At 46.8% G+C, this 14,203-nt stretch overlaps 1 protein-coding gene across 1 annotated transcript in view; it reads right to left on the reverse strand.

The window, feature by feature from the left end:
* The window catches only part of LOC134934811 (mucin-3A-like), a 61,880-nt gene that overhangs the window by 44,515 nt on the left and 3,162 nt on the right, over window positions 1–14,203 (reverse strand). The window contains exons 2-3 of the mRNA XM_063930164.1: window positions 5,874–5,933; window positions 1,344–1,509 (exon numbers count right to left, since the gene is read on the reverse strand). Of these exons, the coding sequence (XP_063786234.1) occupies window positions 1,344–1,509; window positions 5,874–5,933 (226 nt within the window). The remainder of the gene's footprint in view (window positions 1–1,343; window positions 1,510–5,873; window positions 5,934–14,203) is intronic.

Genomic DNA, 14,203 nt, shown 5'->3' on the forward strand with positions numbered 1-14,203 from the left:
TTTAGCTGTGAGGTGGAGAATAAGTGACCATCCCTCCTTGTCTCACGAGACCCCTAGATCCTGTGACCAGACAAAGGTGTTATATACTGTACGTCCAACGCGGTTATAAATACACCTACTGTACATTCAAATGATGATGGGGGTCTAAATTTTGAAGATTTAAATTGAGCTTGAATTAAACTTTTGAAGTTGAATGAAAGGAAAGCGGAACGTAGAAGTGAGGTTCTATCTTTCTTGTATAACCGCCAATGAGTTTGGAACAAAGCAAAAAAATAATATGTGTGGATCTGTCCAACCCTTTTGCTGTCCAATGCCGAGGATATTGTGTCATATTGGGGGTCATTCCGAGTTGATCGCTAGCTGCATTTGTTTGCTGTGCAGCGATGTGGCAAAAAAAGGCACTTCTGTGCATGCGTAGGCGGCGCAATGTGCACGAGCAACGTACTATTACAATGAACTATGTAGTTTCACACAAGGTCTAGCGAAGCTTTTCAGTCGCACTGGCTGCCGCAGAGTGATTGACATGAAGTGGGCGTTTCTGGGTGTCAACTGACCGTTTTCAGGGAGTGTTGGAAAAAACGCAGGCATGCCAGGAAAAACGCAGGCGTGGCTGGGCGAACACAGGGCGTGTTTGTGACGTCAAAACAGGAACTGAACAATCTGAAGTCCTCGCAAGCACTGAGTAGGTATTGAGCTACTCTAAAGGGCCCTACACATTGGCCGATCCGCCGCCGAGCTGCCCGACGGTGGATACGGCCGACCCGGTGGCGGAGGGTCAGTGACGGGCGGAGTGGAGTTTCTTCACTCCCCCCGTCACCCGGTTGCATTGAAGTGCAGGCAAACATGGATGAGATCGTCCATATTGGCCTGCATGTACAGCCGACGGGGGACCAGCGATGAACGAGCGCGGGGCCGCGCATCGTTCATCGCTGGAGCCTCCACACTCAAAGATATGAACGGTATCTCGTTCATTTATGAACGAGATCGTTCATATCTTTGGCTGATGTCGGCCAGTGTGTAGGGCATATAAAACTGCACATAAAATGTTTGCCGCCGCACTGCGATCCCATCGTTCGCACTTTTGCTAAGCTAACATACACTCCCAGTGGGAGGTGGCAAAGCGTTTCCACGGCTGCTAAAAACAGCTAGCGAGCGAACAACTCAGAATGACCACCATTATCCAAATGGAAGAGTTTATTTATCATAACTTTCATTTTTCTTCATATCACGCATTCATGTTTTACAGTACTTATTAAGTATTGTCCTATAATTGCTAATCTCAGCCTGCGTCTGCCATCTACATGTGATAACACAGCATACTGATGAGAAAGATGAATACTCACAAGCAGCGGGGTCCAATATCTTCCTTTATCTCACATTTACCCCTGTTACAGTTCTGATAATTAGAGGATAGTGGTTCGCAGTAAGACAGACAGAACAGGCCCTCAGGAGTGAGCAGAGGGGTGTAAAATTCCCTGAAGCCGTATGGAATTATTCTTTCACATATTTCTGAGGAAACAGAAGAAAATTAGCAGAAATCATACGGAAGATATGGTGGGCCATATCAAGGGTAGGCTTGCGAGAGAACACCCGACATACAGTATAGGGAATGTAGATGTACTTATACTGTACCTTGTACTGTGAGATTGTAAAGTACAGTTCTGTGGAAAAACTATTTTCCTGTGTATTTTCTATATAGGAGACACTGGCATATGCCACTTGTTGCAAGCAGCAGGTATAGTGTTCTCTTACCAACGAGAACTGGGGTACTATTTTTTGAACCATGGGGGTCATTCATATTTGATCGCTGCTGTGCGTTTTCACACAGTGGGCGATCAGGTCCAAACTGCACATACGTATGCACCGCACTGCGCCGGCGCGTCGCATGGGTGCAAGGGGCATCGGCGACCTGCGACGGGATGGTGCGAAGCATCTATTTGCATGGGCGTTCACAAGGAGATTGACAGGAAGAGGCCATTGGTGGGTGTCAACTGACTGTTTTCAGGGAGTGTCCAGAAAAACGCAGGCGGGATCAAGCGTTTTCAGGGAGGGTGTCTGACGTCAGCTCCGGTCGCGATCGGCCTGTTCTCATCGCACTGGAAGAGTATGTCCTGGGCTGCACAGACACTGCACAAAATCAGATTGTGCAGCTCTGGTACACATGCGATTGCTCACCTGCAACCCACTCCCCCTGTAGGCGACGACTATCTGATCGCAGAGCAGCAAAAAATGCAGCCCAGCGACCAGATCTGAATGACCCCCCCGTATTTTGGTGATATTACACAATACAAGACATTTTATATTTTTACTTTGTAGATACCATTGTGTTACATGTACATAGCAAACCCATTGAAATGGATGGGGCCATTGTTAATTGTTTTTTTAACTGAGATTTAATTAGTGATTATTGATTTGGATTGAATCAGTGATATAAATCACTTATGATTACCGTACATGATCATATTCATTGAGCAGTGGTCAGGGCTAGTGTGTGTACACATCATTTTTATCTCTTGTGATTTATTACCATTGGATTACAATGGATAAAAACAGAAGAAAATATTTTATTTCTCATGGGACTCAATGATTTCTCAAAATCCCATTGGGCTTATTACCCATAAACTTCCTCATTCCAGCTGCATATTGTCTATCAGCCAGGATGCTGCTTCTGAGTCATTGGTGGACAGCGTAAATCATGATTGTTTGGGGTTTGTTCCTGAGGAGCACTTTGATTGGTCCTTGGGAGCTTAAATGGGTAGGAGTACAGAACCTCACTGCTGGCGATATTTTATTGCTGCACTGCTCTCTGCACACTATGCATTTTCCAAGCCTACTAATCATGTTGTCTGCTTACTGTTCTGACCTTTTGCTGCATTATTGGAATTGTTGTCTGCTACCTGTCATGACCTCAGCTACATTACTGTAAAAACACTGCTACCTATCATGACCTCAGCTACATTACTGTAAAAACACTGTCTGCTACCTAACATGGCCTTCGCTACAGTATATAAGTAGAATTATGCTCTCAGTTACCTGTCCTGATCGCGACTACTTTACTGGATATATACTGTCTGCTACCTGCCCTGACCTCTGGCTATGTTTTCTAAGGGGTATTCATTTGAAGCCAGCTTTAACTTTCTGCATGCCTCCATATTCTAGTACTAAATGATACTTAAATAAGTCACTGATACTCTAAACTTGAATCCTTGAGGCATCTGAGTACTGGTGGGTGTATTGAGGTCTAAAGTAAAGGTGGCTTGCTACAAGTGAAGACCTAAATAGTCTACTTCTTGGAATTTATCTAGTGCTCAGTGGTAGCCACAATAAGAATAAACTGGATTAAGAAATAATAATTGCATATTTTATTTTATATTTTTGATAATCTTTTAAATGCAAAATTGTGTTGTTTTATTACATTAAACTCCAGTTTTAGTGGAAACAGCAGAGGCTGACTGCCATCGGGGCTGGTACTTCTTTTTTTGCTTTCATTTATATTAATAAGGAATTTAATATCACTTACTGTATGTGCATAAAAAGCTTTTTGCTCTGTTGATTTCCTTACTCATCTCACTGTCTCAGAGGCAGGGTTGTTTCTAGACTCATTTGGCTCCCAGGGCAAACAGTAACCCCCCCCCCCCCCCCCCAGTACATTTGACACTGTAGCCGCGTGCCAAAAAATAGGGAACGTGGTCTCAACACAAGGGGCGTGGCCTTGAAGAAAAGACTACCTTACACCACGGTTATGCCATAGAAACAGCTTTGCCTCCCCCAATGTTCTCCCATTCCTTTCAACATCATGAAGAAGATAATAATTATATAATAACCCTCACCTGGCTGCTGCTTTAAGTACCATACAAAGGGTTAGATGCATCATCGCGTGGAAAGTGATAAAATGGAGAGTGAAAAAGCACTAGCCAATCAGCTAACTGCCATGTTACAGGCTGTGTTGAAAAAAATGACAGTTAGGAGCTGATTGGCTGGTACTTTTTCACTGTCCATTTTATCACTTTCCAAACGATGATGCATCTGGCCCTGAGTCTGTCTGTGGCATCGCCCCCCTCAGTGCTGCAGCAGACACCTGCCTTCTTTTCCCCCTAACTTAGGGGTGTCTCTCCATTCCCTGGGCCTTGTGCTGCGCACCACCTCACTGCTCAGCCTACTCTCTGAGATGGCACCCGCCCCGCTCCTCCGCGGCGTCTCGTCTGGCCCTAACAAGAGATCCGAATACGTGGCTACACCACCAGCGAGCGGAGTTTGGCCAGTGGTGGGAGGGAGAGGTGGGTGCTGCGGCAACCAGATAAGACTGTGTGTCACAGTGATACACAGGGAATAGCCAGCAGAGTTCGCGGCCGCCCCGTGCGACTGCACCACTCGCCCGCCGGAAGAAACAGCCCTCTTCAGGGGCCACAGTGACTGTGTGAGACAAGTTAGCTTATTGTTACTGATGTCACTGGCTTTGATGTTGCTGTTGGCAGAGTGTTGCGGATGGAACACCTTTATTGCTCCTCATGGGCTCCTTATGGGCTCCTGGGCCCATAACCTGTTGGCAGAGTGTTACAGTGTGTTGCAGTGTCGCATAGGGATGTTAGTCCACACAACGGTACTTAACCAGGATGATTGGTTTATTCATATAACAGAGATAACAGCTTGTAGTATATAGAAGATGTTCTGCAGCAGCAGGAACTGACAGTATACATGTGAAGCAGTACAGCAGTAACACAGCGTCTTAGTACACACAGCATGTGGCTGCATACACACGGTGCGGCTGCGGGGTAGACAAGGTCACACACTGAGGAGAGCAGAAGCTGCACGTCAGTGCAGCAGTCTCTCCCAGGATGAACTCTCTCAGACTGTGCATTAAGTACCTCCCCCCTGCACTGAGCTGACACTAGAGGGAAAACACTGGAGCAGGGAAGCTTGTCTCTCGCAGCAAGAACTCTCTCAGACTGTGCACTAAGCACCTCCTCCTGCACTGAGCTGACACTAGGAGGGAAAACACTAGAGCAGGGAAGCTTGTCTCTCCAGGAAGAACTCTCTCAGACTGTGCATTAAGCACCTCCTCCTGCACTGAGCTGACACTAGGAGGGAAAACACTAGAGCAGGGAAGCTTGTCTCTCCAGGAAGAACTCTCTCAGACTGTGCATTAAGCACCTCCTCCTGCACTGAGCTGACACTAGGAGGGAAAACACTAGAGCAGGGAAGCTTGTCTCTCCAGGAAGAACTCTCTCAGACTGTGCATTAAGCACCTCCTCCTGCACTGAGCTGACACTAGGAGGGAAAACACTAGAGCATGGAAGCTTGTCTCTCCAGGAAGAACTCTCTCAGACTGTGCATTAAGCACCTCCTCCTGCACTGAGCTGACACTAGGAGGGAAAACACTAGAGCAGGGAAGCTTGTCTCTCCAGGAAGAACTCTCTCAGACTGTGCATTAAGCACCTCCTCCTGCACTGAGCTGACACTAGGAGGGAAAACACTAGAGCAGGGAAGCTTGTCTCTCCAGGAAGAACTCTCTCAGACTGTGCATTAAGCACCTCCTCCTGCACTGAGCTGACACTAGGAGGGAAAACACTAGAGCAGGGAAGCTTGTCTCTCCAGGAAGAACTCTCTCAGACTGTGCATTAAGCACCTCCTCCTGCACTGAGCTGACACTAGGAGGGAAAACACTAGAGCAGGGAAGCTTGTCTCTCCAGGAAGAACTCTCTCAGACTGTGCATTAAGCACCTCCTCCTGCACTGAGCTGATACTAGGAGGGAAAACACCAGAGCAGGGAAGCTGCCTCCAGTGCTGGGAACAGAGAGAGACCACAGAGTGATCCACTGTCTAACAGTTGCTACTACATGAATGACCGAAAATGAGACATTGTATTTTCTCACCACTCATACTCGGAGGTTCTCTTGACTGCATTATATAAAGATCAGAAACGCACAGTGTACCTGTAAGAAGCCGAAACGGGAAATTAATGTTACAGAAACAATGTATGACTTACTTACAGAAACATTAGATTGTAAAAGAATGAGGCTTTTTTATTTATGATAAATGTGCAAAATAATCCCAAAAGGATTTATCCTACCTCTAATCAATGTTTAGCTGTCCTCCCTAGCTACAACCTTTTACTCCCGAGCCTTGACTTGTAGTTGGTTGGACATGAGCATACATGCTGAACAAGCCCTACCACTCTGATATCTGAGCAATGTCCGCAGTTTGAAATGATTGGTACAGGATCGGATTGGTCATACCGTTTATCTTTCTGGCACTTTTGAAGGTGGGCCAGACACCTAATGGCTTATTCCCCAGGGATCGTCACCTTATTTTTGTTTGTCATGATTGCATCCCCATGCACACTCCCTGGCACCAGTATACACTATGGGGACAGGGAGTGGTGATAAGCTTACTATCAAACTGGCTTCTCCCTAGTAAGCACTGTCTCACTTGTGTGCTGAGCTCCTCTAATGATGTGACACATGGAAAAGAATGAGAATAGAGGAGATGAATGGAGAGATTATATAGGAGGAAACGGGCCAGTCTATGAGATGGATGAAGGAGGAGGAGGATAGAGGATGGGAGGAGAGGAATGTGGAAGAGGGTAACTCTATTCTCAGCTCCTATTGCATGACTGCACCTCAGTGAGTACCATCCATGGTGGAATGGTGGATCTGCAGACCGAGCCATTGTTTAGGTGGGAAGAAGAAGGCGATAGCATGATTCAGGCACTGTACATTGAGCAGGTAGGCAGATATGCGGCTATATTTTGTACAGAATTGTGTTAACAATCTGAAGAGAGCGCATCACATTAAAAAAATTTTTAATAAGCAATTAAACTATACATAAAATATCAGTTGCACAACACATAGATATCCATAGAAATAGGATTGAAATATTAAAGCGGGTACTCAAAATACTAGTAAATTTACAGGCAGTTCTCACCAATAGGGCATCCACTGTGCGCGTATACAGCACTCATGTATCAATGTTCCAAAGAGATACAGTACTTTGTTAACAGTTGTGGCCACGTCATGCTCACCTCCCACACTGGGCTATATGTTGCATATTGGGGGTTATTCCGAGTTGGTCGCTCGCTAGCAGATTTTCGCTGCCGTGCAAACGCTGAGCCGCCCTCTGGGAGTGCATCTTAGCTTTGCAATAGTGCGATCGCTTTCATCGCAGAACAGCTACAAAAAATACTGTGCAGTTTTAGAGTAGCTCAAAACCCAATCAGCGCTTGCGATCACTTCAGCATTCAGACCATTCAGTTCTGGATTTGACGTCACAAACACGCCCTGCGTTTTTCCAGCCACGCCTGCGTTTTTCCTGGCACGCCTACGTTTTTCCGAACACTCCCTGAAAACGGTCAGTTGCCACCCAGAAACGCCCACTTCATGTCAATCACTCTGCAGCAGCCAGTGCGACTGAAAAGCATCGCTAGACCTTTTGTGGAACTACATTGGATGTTGTGAAAGCACGTCATGCGTGCGCAATGCGCCATATACGCATGCGCAGAACTGCCGATTTTTAGCCTTATCACTGCCCAGTGTGCCCATGGCTGGAGGGGACACAAGGACCAAGATGGAATACCTGGGGCCATGTGGCTGGACTGGAGGGACAGAGGGGGGAGCTGGAAGTGACACATTTTACTAGCTCACACTGATATATATTATGGGTGTGGTTCGTTTTATCGACAGTGCCTAGGTCGACAATGTTTAGGTCGACCACTATTGGTCGACAGTCACTAGGTCGACATGGATGGAAGGTCGACAGGGTTTCTAGGTCGACATGTGCTAGGTCGACAGGTCTAAAGGTCGACATGAGTTTTTTTTTTTTGGTCGTTTTCTTCGTAAAGTGACCGGGATCCCAAATTAGCGCACCGCGTCCCCTCGCATGGCTCGCTTCGCTCGCCATGCTTCGGGCATGGTGCCTTCGCTCCGCTACCGCTTCGCTCGGCACACTTTACCGTTCCAATCGTAGTCGACATGGATCGTTAAGTATGAAAAAATGAAAAAAATGGAAAAAAAATAAAAAAACTCATGTTGACCTTTAGACCTGTCGACCTAGCACATGTCGACCTAGAAACCCTGTCGACCTTCCATCCATGTCGACCTAGTGACTGTCGACCAATAGTGGTCGACCTAAACATTGTCGACCTAGGCACTGTCGATCTTCAGACCGGATCCCATATATTATACAGGAGAGGGGGCCGCACAGTGATATATGAGGGGGAATAACACAGCTCCCAGCTCACACTGATATGTGGTATTATTATTATATAGAGGAGAGGGGACCGCACAGTGATATATGAAGGGGAATAACACAGCTCCCAGCTCACACTGATATGTGGTATTATTATTATATAGAGGAGAGGGGGCCGCACAGTGATATATGAGGGGGAATAACACAGCTCCCAGCTCACACTAATATGTGGTAGTATTATTATTATATAGAGGAGAGGGGGCTCCTCTATATAATATGAGGGGGAATAACACAGCTCCCAGGCCACACTGATATGTGGTAATAATATATAGAGGAGGCACCGCACAGAGATGTATGAGGGGGGATAGCACAGTTTCCAGCTCACACTGATATGTGGTATTATTATTATATAGAGGAGAGGGGACCACACAGTGGGGGTAATTCCAAGTTGATCGCAGCAGGATATTTTTTAGCAGTTGGGCAAAACCATGTGCACTGCAGGGGGGGCAGATATAACATTTGCAGAGAGAGTTAGATTTGGGTGGGTTATTTTGTTTCTGTGCAGGGTAAATACTGGCTGCTTTATTTTTATACTGCAATTTAGATTGCAAATTGAACTCGCCGCACCCAAATCTATCTCTCTCTGCACATGTTATATCTGCCCCCCTGCAGTGCACATGGTTTTGCCCAACTGCAAAAAAAAATCCTGCTGTGATCAACTTGGAATTACCCCCAGTGCCCCTCATTCTGAGTTGTTCGCTCGCTAGCTGCTTTTAGCAGCATTGCATACACTAGGCCGCCGCCCCCTGAGAGTGTATCTTAGCTTAGCAGAATAGCGAGCGAAAGATTAGCAGAACTGCTGCTAAGTAATTCCTTGCAGTTTCTGAGTAGCTCCAGACATACTCCTACGCTGCGATCAGCTCAGTCCATTTAGCTCCTGTTTTGACGTCACAAACACGCCCTGCGTTCGGCCAGCCACTCCCCCGTTTCTTCAGACACTCCTGCGTTTTTGCCTGGCATGCCTGCGTTTTTTAGCACACTCCCGGAAAACGCTCAGTTTCCGCCCAGAAACACCCACTTTCTGACAATCACACTACGATCACTCGAGCGATGAAAAAAACGCAGCTCGAGCTTGTGTAAAATTGCTAAGTTTTGTGTTAAAATATTTAGCGCATGCGCATTTTCCCCCTAATCGCTGCGTTGCGAAAATCGGCAACGAGCGAACAACTCAGAATGACCACCTGTGATATATGAGGGGGAATAACACAGCTACCAGCTCACATTGATATGTGGTATTATTATAATATAAGGGAGAGGGGACCGCACAGTGATATATGAGGGGGAATAACAGCTCCCAGCTCACATTGATATGTGGTATTATTATAATATAAGGGAGAGGGGACCGCACAGTGATATATGAGGGGGAATAACACAGCTCCCAGCTCACACTGATATGTGGTATTATTATTATATAAAGGAGAGGGGACCGCACAGTGATATATGTGGGGTAATAACACAGCTCCCAGCTCACACAGATATATGTGGTATTATTATATAGAGTAGAGGAGACTGCACAGTGCTATATGAGGGGGAGTAACACAGTTCCCAGCTCACACTGATATGTGGTATTATTATTATATAAAGGAGAGGGGACCGCACAGTGATATATGAGGGGAATAACACAGCTCCCAGCTCACACTGATATGTGGTATTATTAATATATAGAGGAGAGGGGACCATACAGTGATATATGAGGGGGAGTAACACAGTTCCCAGCTCACACTGATATGTGGTATTATTATATAAGGGAGAGGGGACCGCACAGTGATATATGAGGGGGAATAACACAGTTCCCAGCTCACACTCATATGTGGTATTATTATATAAGGGAAAGGGGACCGCACAGTGATATATGAGGGGTAATAACACAGCTCCCAGCTCACACTGATATGTGGTATTATTATATAGAGGAGAGGGGACCGCACAGTGATATATGAGGGGTAATAATAATAACACAGTTCCAAGCTCACACTGATATGTGGTATTATTATTATATAAAGGAGAGGGGACCGCACAGTGATATATGAGGGAGAATAACACATCTCCCAGCTCACACTGATATGTGGTATTATTATTATTATATTGGGGAGAGGGGACCGCACAGTGATATATGAGGGAGAATAACACATCTCCCAGCTCACACTGATATGTGGTATTATTATTATTATATTGGGGAGAGGGGACCGCACAGTGATATATGAGGGGGAGTAACACAGTTCCCAGCTCACACTGATATGTGGTATTATTATATAAGGGAGAGGGGACCGCACAGTGATATATGAGGGGGAATAACACAGTTCCCAGCTCACACTCATATGTGGTATTATTATATAAGGGAGAGGGGACCGCACAGTGATATATGAGGGGTAATAACACAGCTCCCAGCTCACACTGATATGTGGTATTATTATATAGAGGAGAGGGGACCGCACAGTGATATATGAGGGGTAATAATAATAACACAGTTCCCAGCTCACACTGATATGTGGTATTATTATATAGAGGAGAGGGGACCGCACAGTGATATATGAGGGGGAATAACACAGTTCCTAGCTCACACTCATATGTGGTATTATTATATAAGGGAGAGGGGACCGCACAGTGATATATGAGGGGGAATAACACAGTTCCCAGCTCACACTGATATGTGGTATTATTAATATATAGAGGAGAGGGGACCATACAGTGATATATGAGGGGTAATAACACAGCTCCCAGCTCACACTGATATGTGGTATTATTAATATATAGAGGAGAGGGGACCGCACAGTGATATATGAGGGAGAATAACACAGTTCCCAGCTCACACTGATATGTGGTATTATTAATATATAGAAGAGAGGGGACCACACAGTGATACATGAGGGGTAATAACACAGCTCCCAGCTCACACTGATATGTGGTATTATTATATAGGGGACAGGGGACCGCACAGTGATATATGAGGTGGAATAACACAGCTCCCAGCTCACACTGATATGTGGTATTAATATATATGGGAGAGGGGACTGCACAGTGATATATGAGGGGTAATAACACAGCTCCCAGCTCACACTGATATGTGGTATTATTAATATATAGAGGAGAGGGGACCGCACAGTGATATATGAGGGAGAATAACACAGTTCCCAGCTCACACTGATATGTGGTATTATTAATATATAGAAGAGAGGGGACCAGACAGTGATACATGAGGGGTAATAACACAGCTCCCAGCTCACACTGATATGTGGTATTATTATATAGGGGACAGGGGACCGCACAGTGATATATGAGGTGGAATAACACAGCTCCCAGCTCACACTGATATGTGGTATTAATATATATGGGAGAGGGGACTGCACAGTGATATATGAGGGGTAATAACACAGCTCCCAGCTCACACTGATATGTGGTATTATTATTATTATTATATAGAGGAAAGGGGACCGCACAGTGATATATGAGGGGTAATAACACAGCTACCAGCTCACACTATGAAAGTTGTTTTCTTTCCGATACTTGACATCTCTTTGATTATACTATATTGTTGGTTGTTCAAATAAACCTTTCAAAATTGCATATACAGTAAGACTTTATTTTTCTTGCAACCCACTCAAGACTTAGGGGTCAATTTATCACCATCCACATCTGATGATGCGGATGTGGTGTGATAATATCTGCAAAACTCGCAATGCAATAAATGAGTACATCACATGGATTTATCAATTATTGCATGCAGAGACAGAGCGAGAAAGTTCTGTCCCTGCGATGCCTGTCCACAGCATCATCGGGGTATTTTTAGAATAAAATTCCCCTGATGTCCTGCTGCACATACGCCAGTGTCCGTTGCTACTGCCGTGTCCCCCCGACCCATCGCAACTACCGCCGCACCGCAAAACGTGTATTGGTTCCCTGCACCGGCGACGGACAGCGGCGCGGCAGCTGCGCTTGAAATTTGGCGCCGCTTTGGCAGCCAATAGAAAGCGCCGCCAGCGGCATTTCAAAATCTGATGCCGGCCAATCACGGGCGGCCGTGACGAGCCAATCAACGCTCACCGCGTCACCCGCCCCCCGCGAGTGACGTCAGACGCCACCGGGATGGAGAGAAGGGAGGAGGCAGCGCGGAAGAGTGGTGGAGAGTTCCTGAGGCCGCGGAAGAGGCCAGAAGATGTCGCGGTCCTGGAAGAAGATTTCCAGCGGCGGTTGGACGAGGAGAAGAGGCGGCAGCACCGCTAGCCCGGACGGGCCAGCGGCAGAAGACCCCATCCAGGACTGAGAAGCGCTTCAGTGGTGGGAAGAACTAGAGCTGTGAAGTTCCCCACTGCAGCCCCTTTATAAGGACCTATGTTTTTCCTGCCTAGGCCATCAGGGTTCAGCACTAGGCCCGTGGGGGACTGTCAGGCCACAGGCCTGTGGCGCAAAGTAGGCAGGCAATAGGCCTGTGGCTAATCCCAGGCATTAGGCCTGTCGCACAGTAGAGGGCATTAGGCCCTAGTTGAAGTGTGCCCCAGTAGGAAGTATAAGGTGACTCAGTCACCAAGAATAAACCCACAGTAGGCAGGCTTGTAAGCCTGAGCACCATTGTATAAGAGTGATCTGGGCACTAGGCCCAGGTCACTCCACCCGGCCCCACGATAGGCAGGCGCTAGGCCCGTGGGTAAAGTCAGGCCTCCGGCCTGTGTGCATTTAGGGGGGCAGTAGGCCCAAGTAAGAGTGTGGGGAGGCGGGCAGACTGTTTGGTGCCCACTCCCCAGTAATTTTGAATAGTATTTACTATTTTCCCCTGTGTGGAGTAGCGGTCCAGCTCCACACATGTAGTCATAACAGTTAGCAGATAGGCATTTAAAGGGACAGCACCATTGTATATTCTTGTACTGTGATATTGTGATGAATGTTGGTGAAGTGCAGTGCGGAGCTCGTTATAGTTGTGTTTAGAGTTTGTTACACCACATACACACAGAGTTAGTTGGAGGGTTCTGTTGTTGTAGTTAGTGCAGTGGTGTACACTAGGCTAGGCCCTGCATGGTAGTGTGGTTCTTATCTCCTTACAGGAACCTGTAAGTGAGAAGGAGAAGTTCAGCGTGCAAGATTTGTGACGGTGAGAAACATCTCTGTCTGTGTGTCTCTATCAGTGTCTGTGTGTTCCCTACCTATCCTCTTTTCTTCTGGGCAAACGGTGAACCTTGCACGCCAGTGCAAGGTTGAGTTTACACCCGGTGCAAGAGTACCAATAGGTGAAATTCGGGCTCTGAGGCAGAGTGCCAAGGATGACCTTCACCTAGCCCGAAAGCTCTATTTCCCTTAGTTTCGAAGGGTGTTTCGGTCCGCAGTTAGGAGGCATGGCACTCAACCATCTCCTTCCCCCTAGGTCGTCATGTCCGGATCCATTTGGAGTTCCAGGTCTGTTGGAGTTTCCACGACCTGAAGGTGAGAGGGTGCGGCACCTGGTAAGTAGTGAGTCTACACCTGCATGGCAGCAGGCACTACACCGCACTGCCACTCTCACAGTCGCGTGCCAAAAGTATAGGGGCGTGGTTTCATGGGGAAGGGACGCTGCCACATAGCTCCCCATTAAGGCAGGTAGAGTCCCCTTTTACACATTACGGCAGGCAGAGTCCCCTTTTTACACATTACACCAGCATAGTCCCCTTTTTACACATTATGGCAGGTAGAGTCCCCCTTTTTACACAGTACGGCAGGTAGAGTGCTCCTTTTTAAACATTACGGCAGGCAGAGTCCCCCTTTTTTACACATTATGCAGCATAGTCCCCATTTTTTACACGTCAGGTAGCAAAGTCCCCCTTTTTTACACATCAGGTAGCATAGTCCCCTTTTTTTACACATTAGGGAGGCAGTGAGTAGTGCACTCACCCATCGGCATCCTCTTCCTGTGAGTGCAGGTGGTCATGGCTGCGGCAGGGGATGTTCCTGTGTGGGTGATGGTGGTACAGATCCAGCGCAGTTGCTGCTGCCAGTC

The sequence above is a fragment of the Pseudophryne corroboree genome, chromosome 6 (assembly GCF_028390025.1).
Source record: "Pseudophryne corroboree isolate aPseCor3 chromosome 6, aPseCor3.hap2, whole genome shotgun sequence".
NCBI lineage: Eukaryota > Metazoa > Chordata > Amphibia > Anura > Myobatrachidae > Pseudophryne > Pseudophryne corroboree.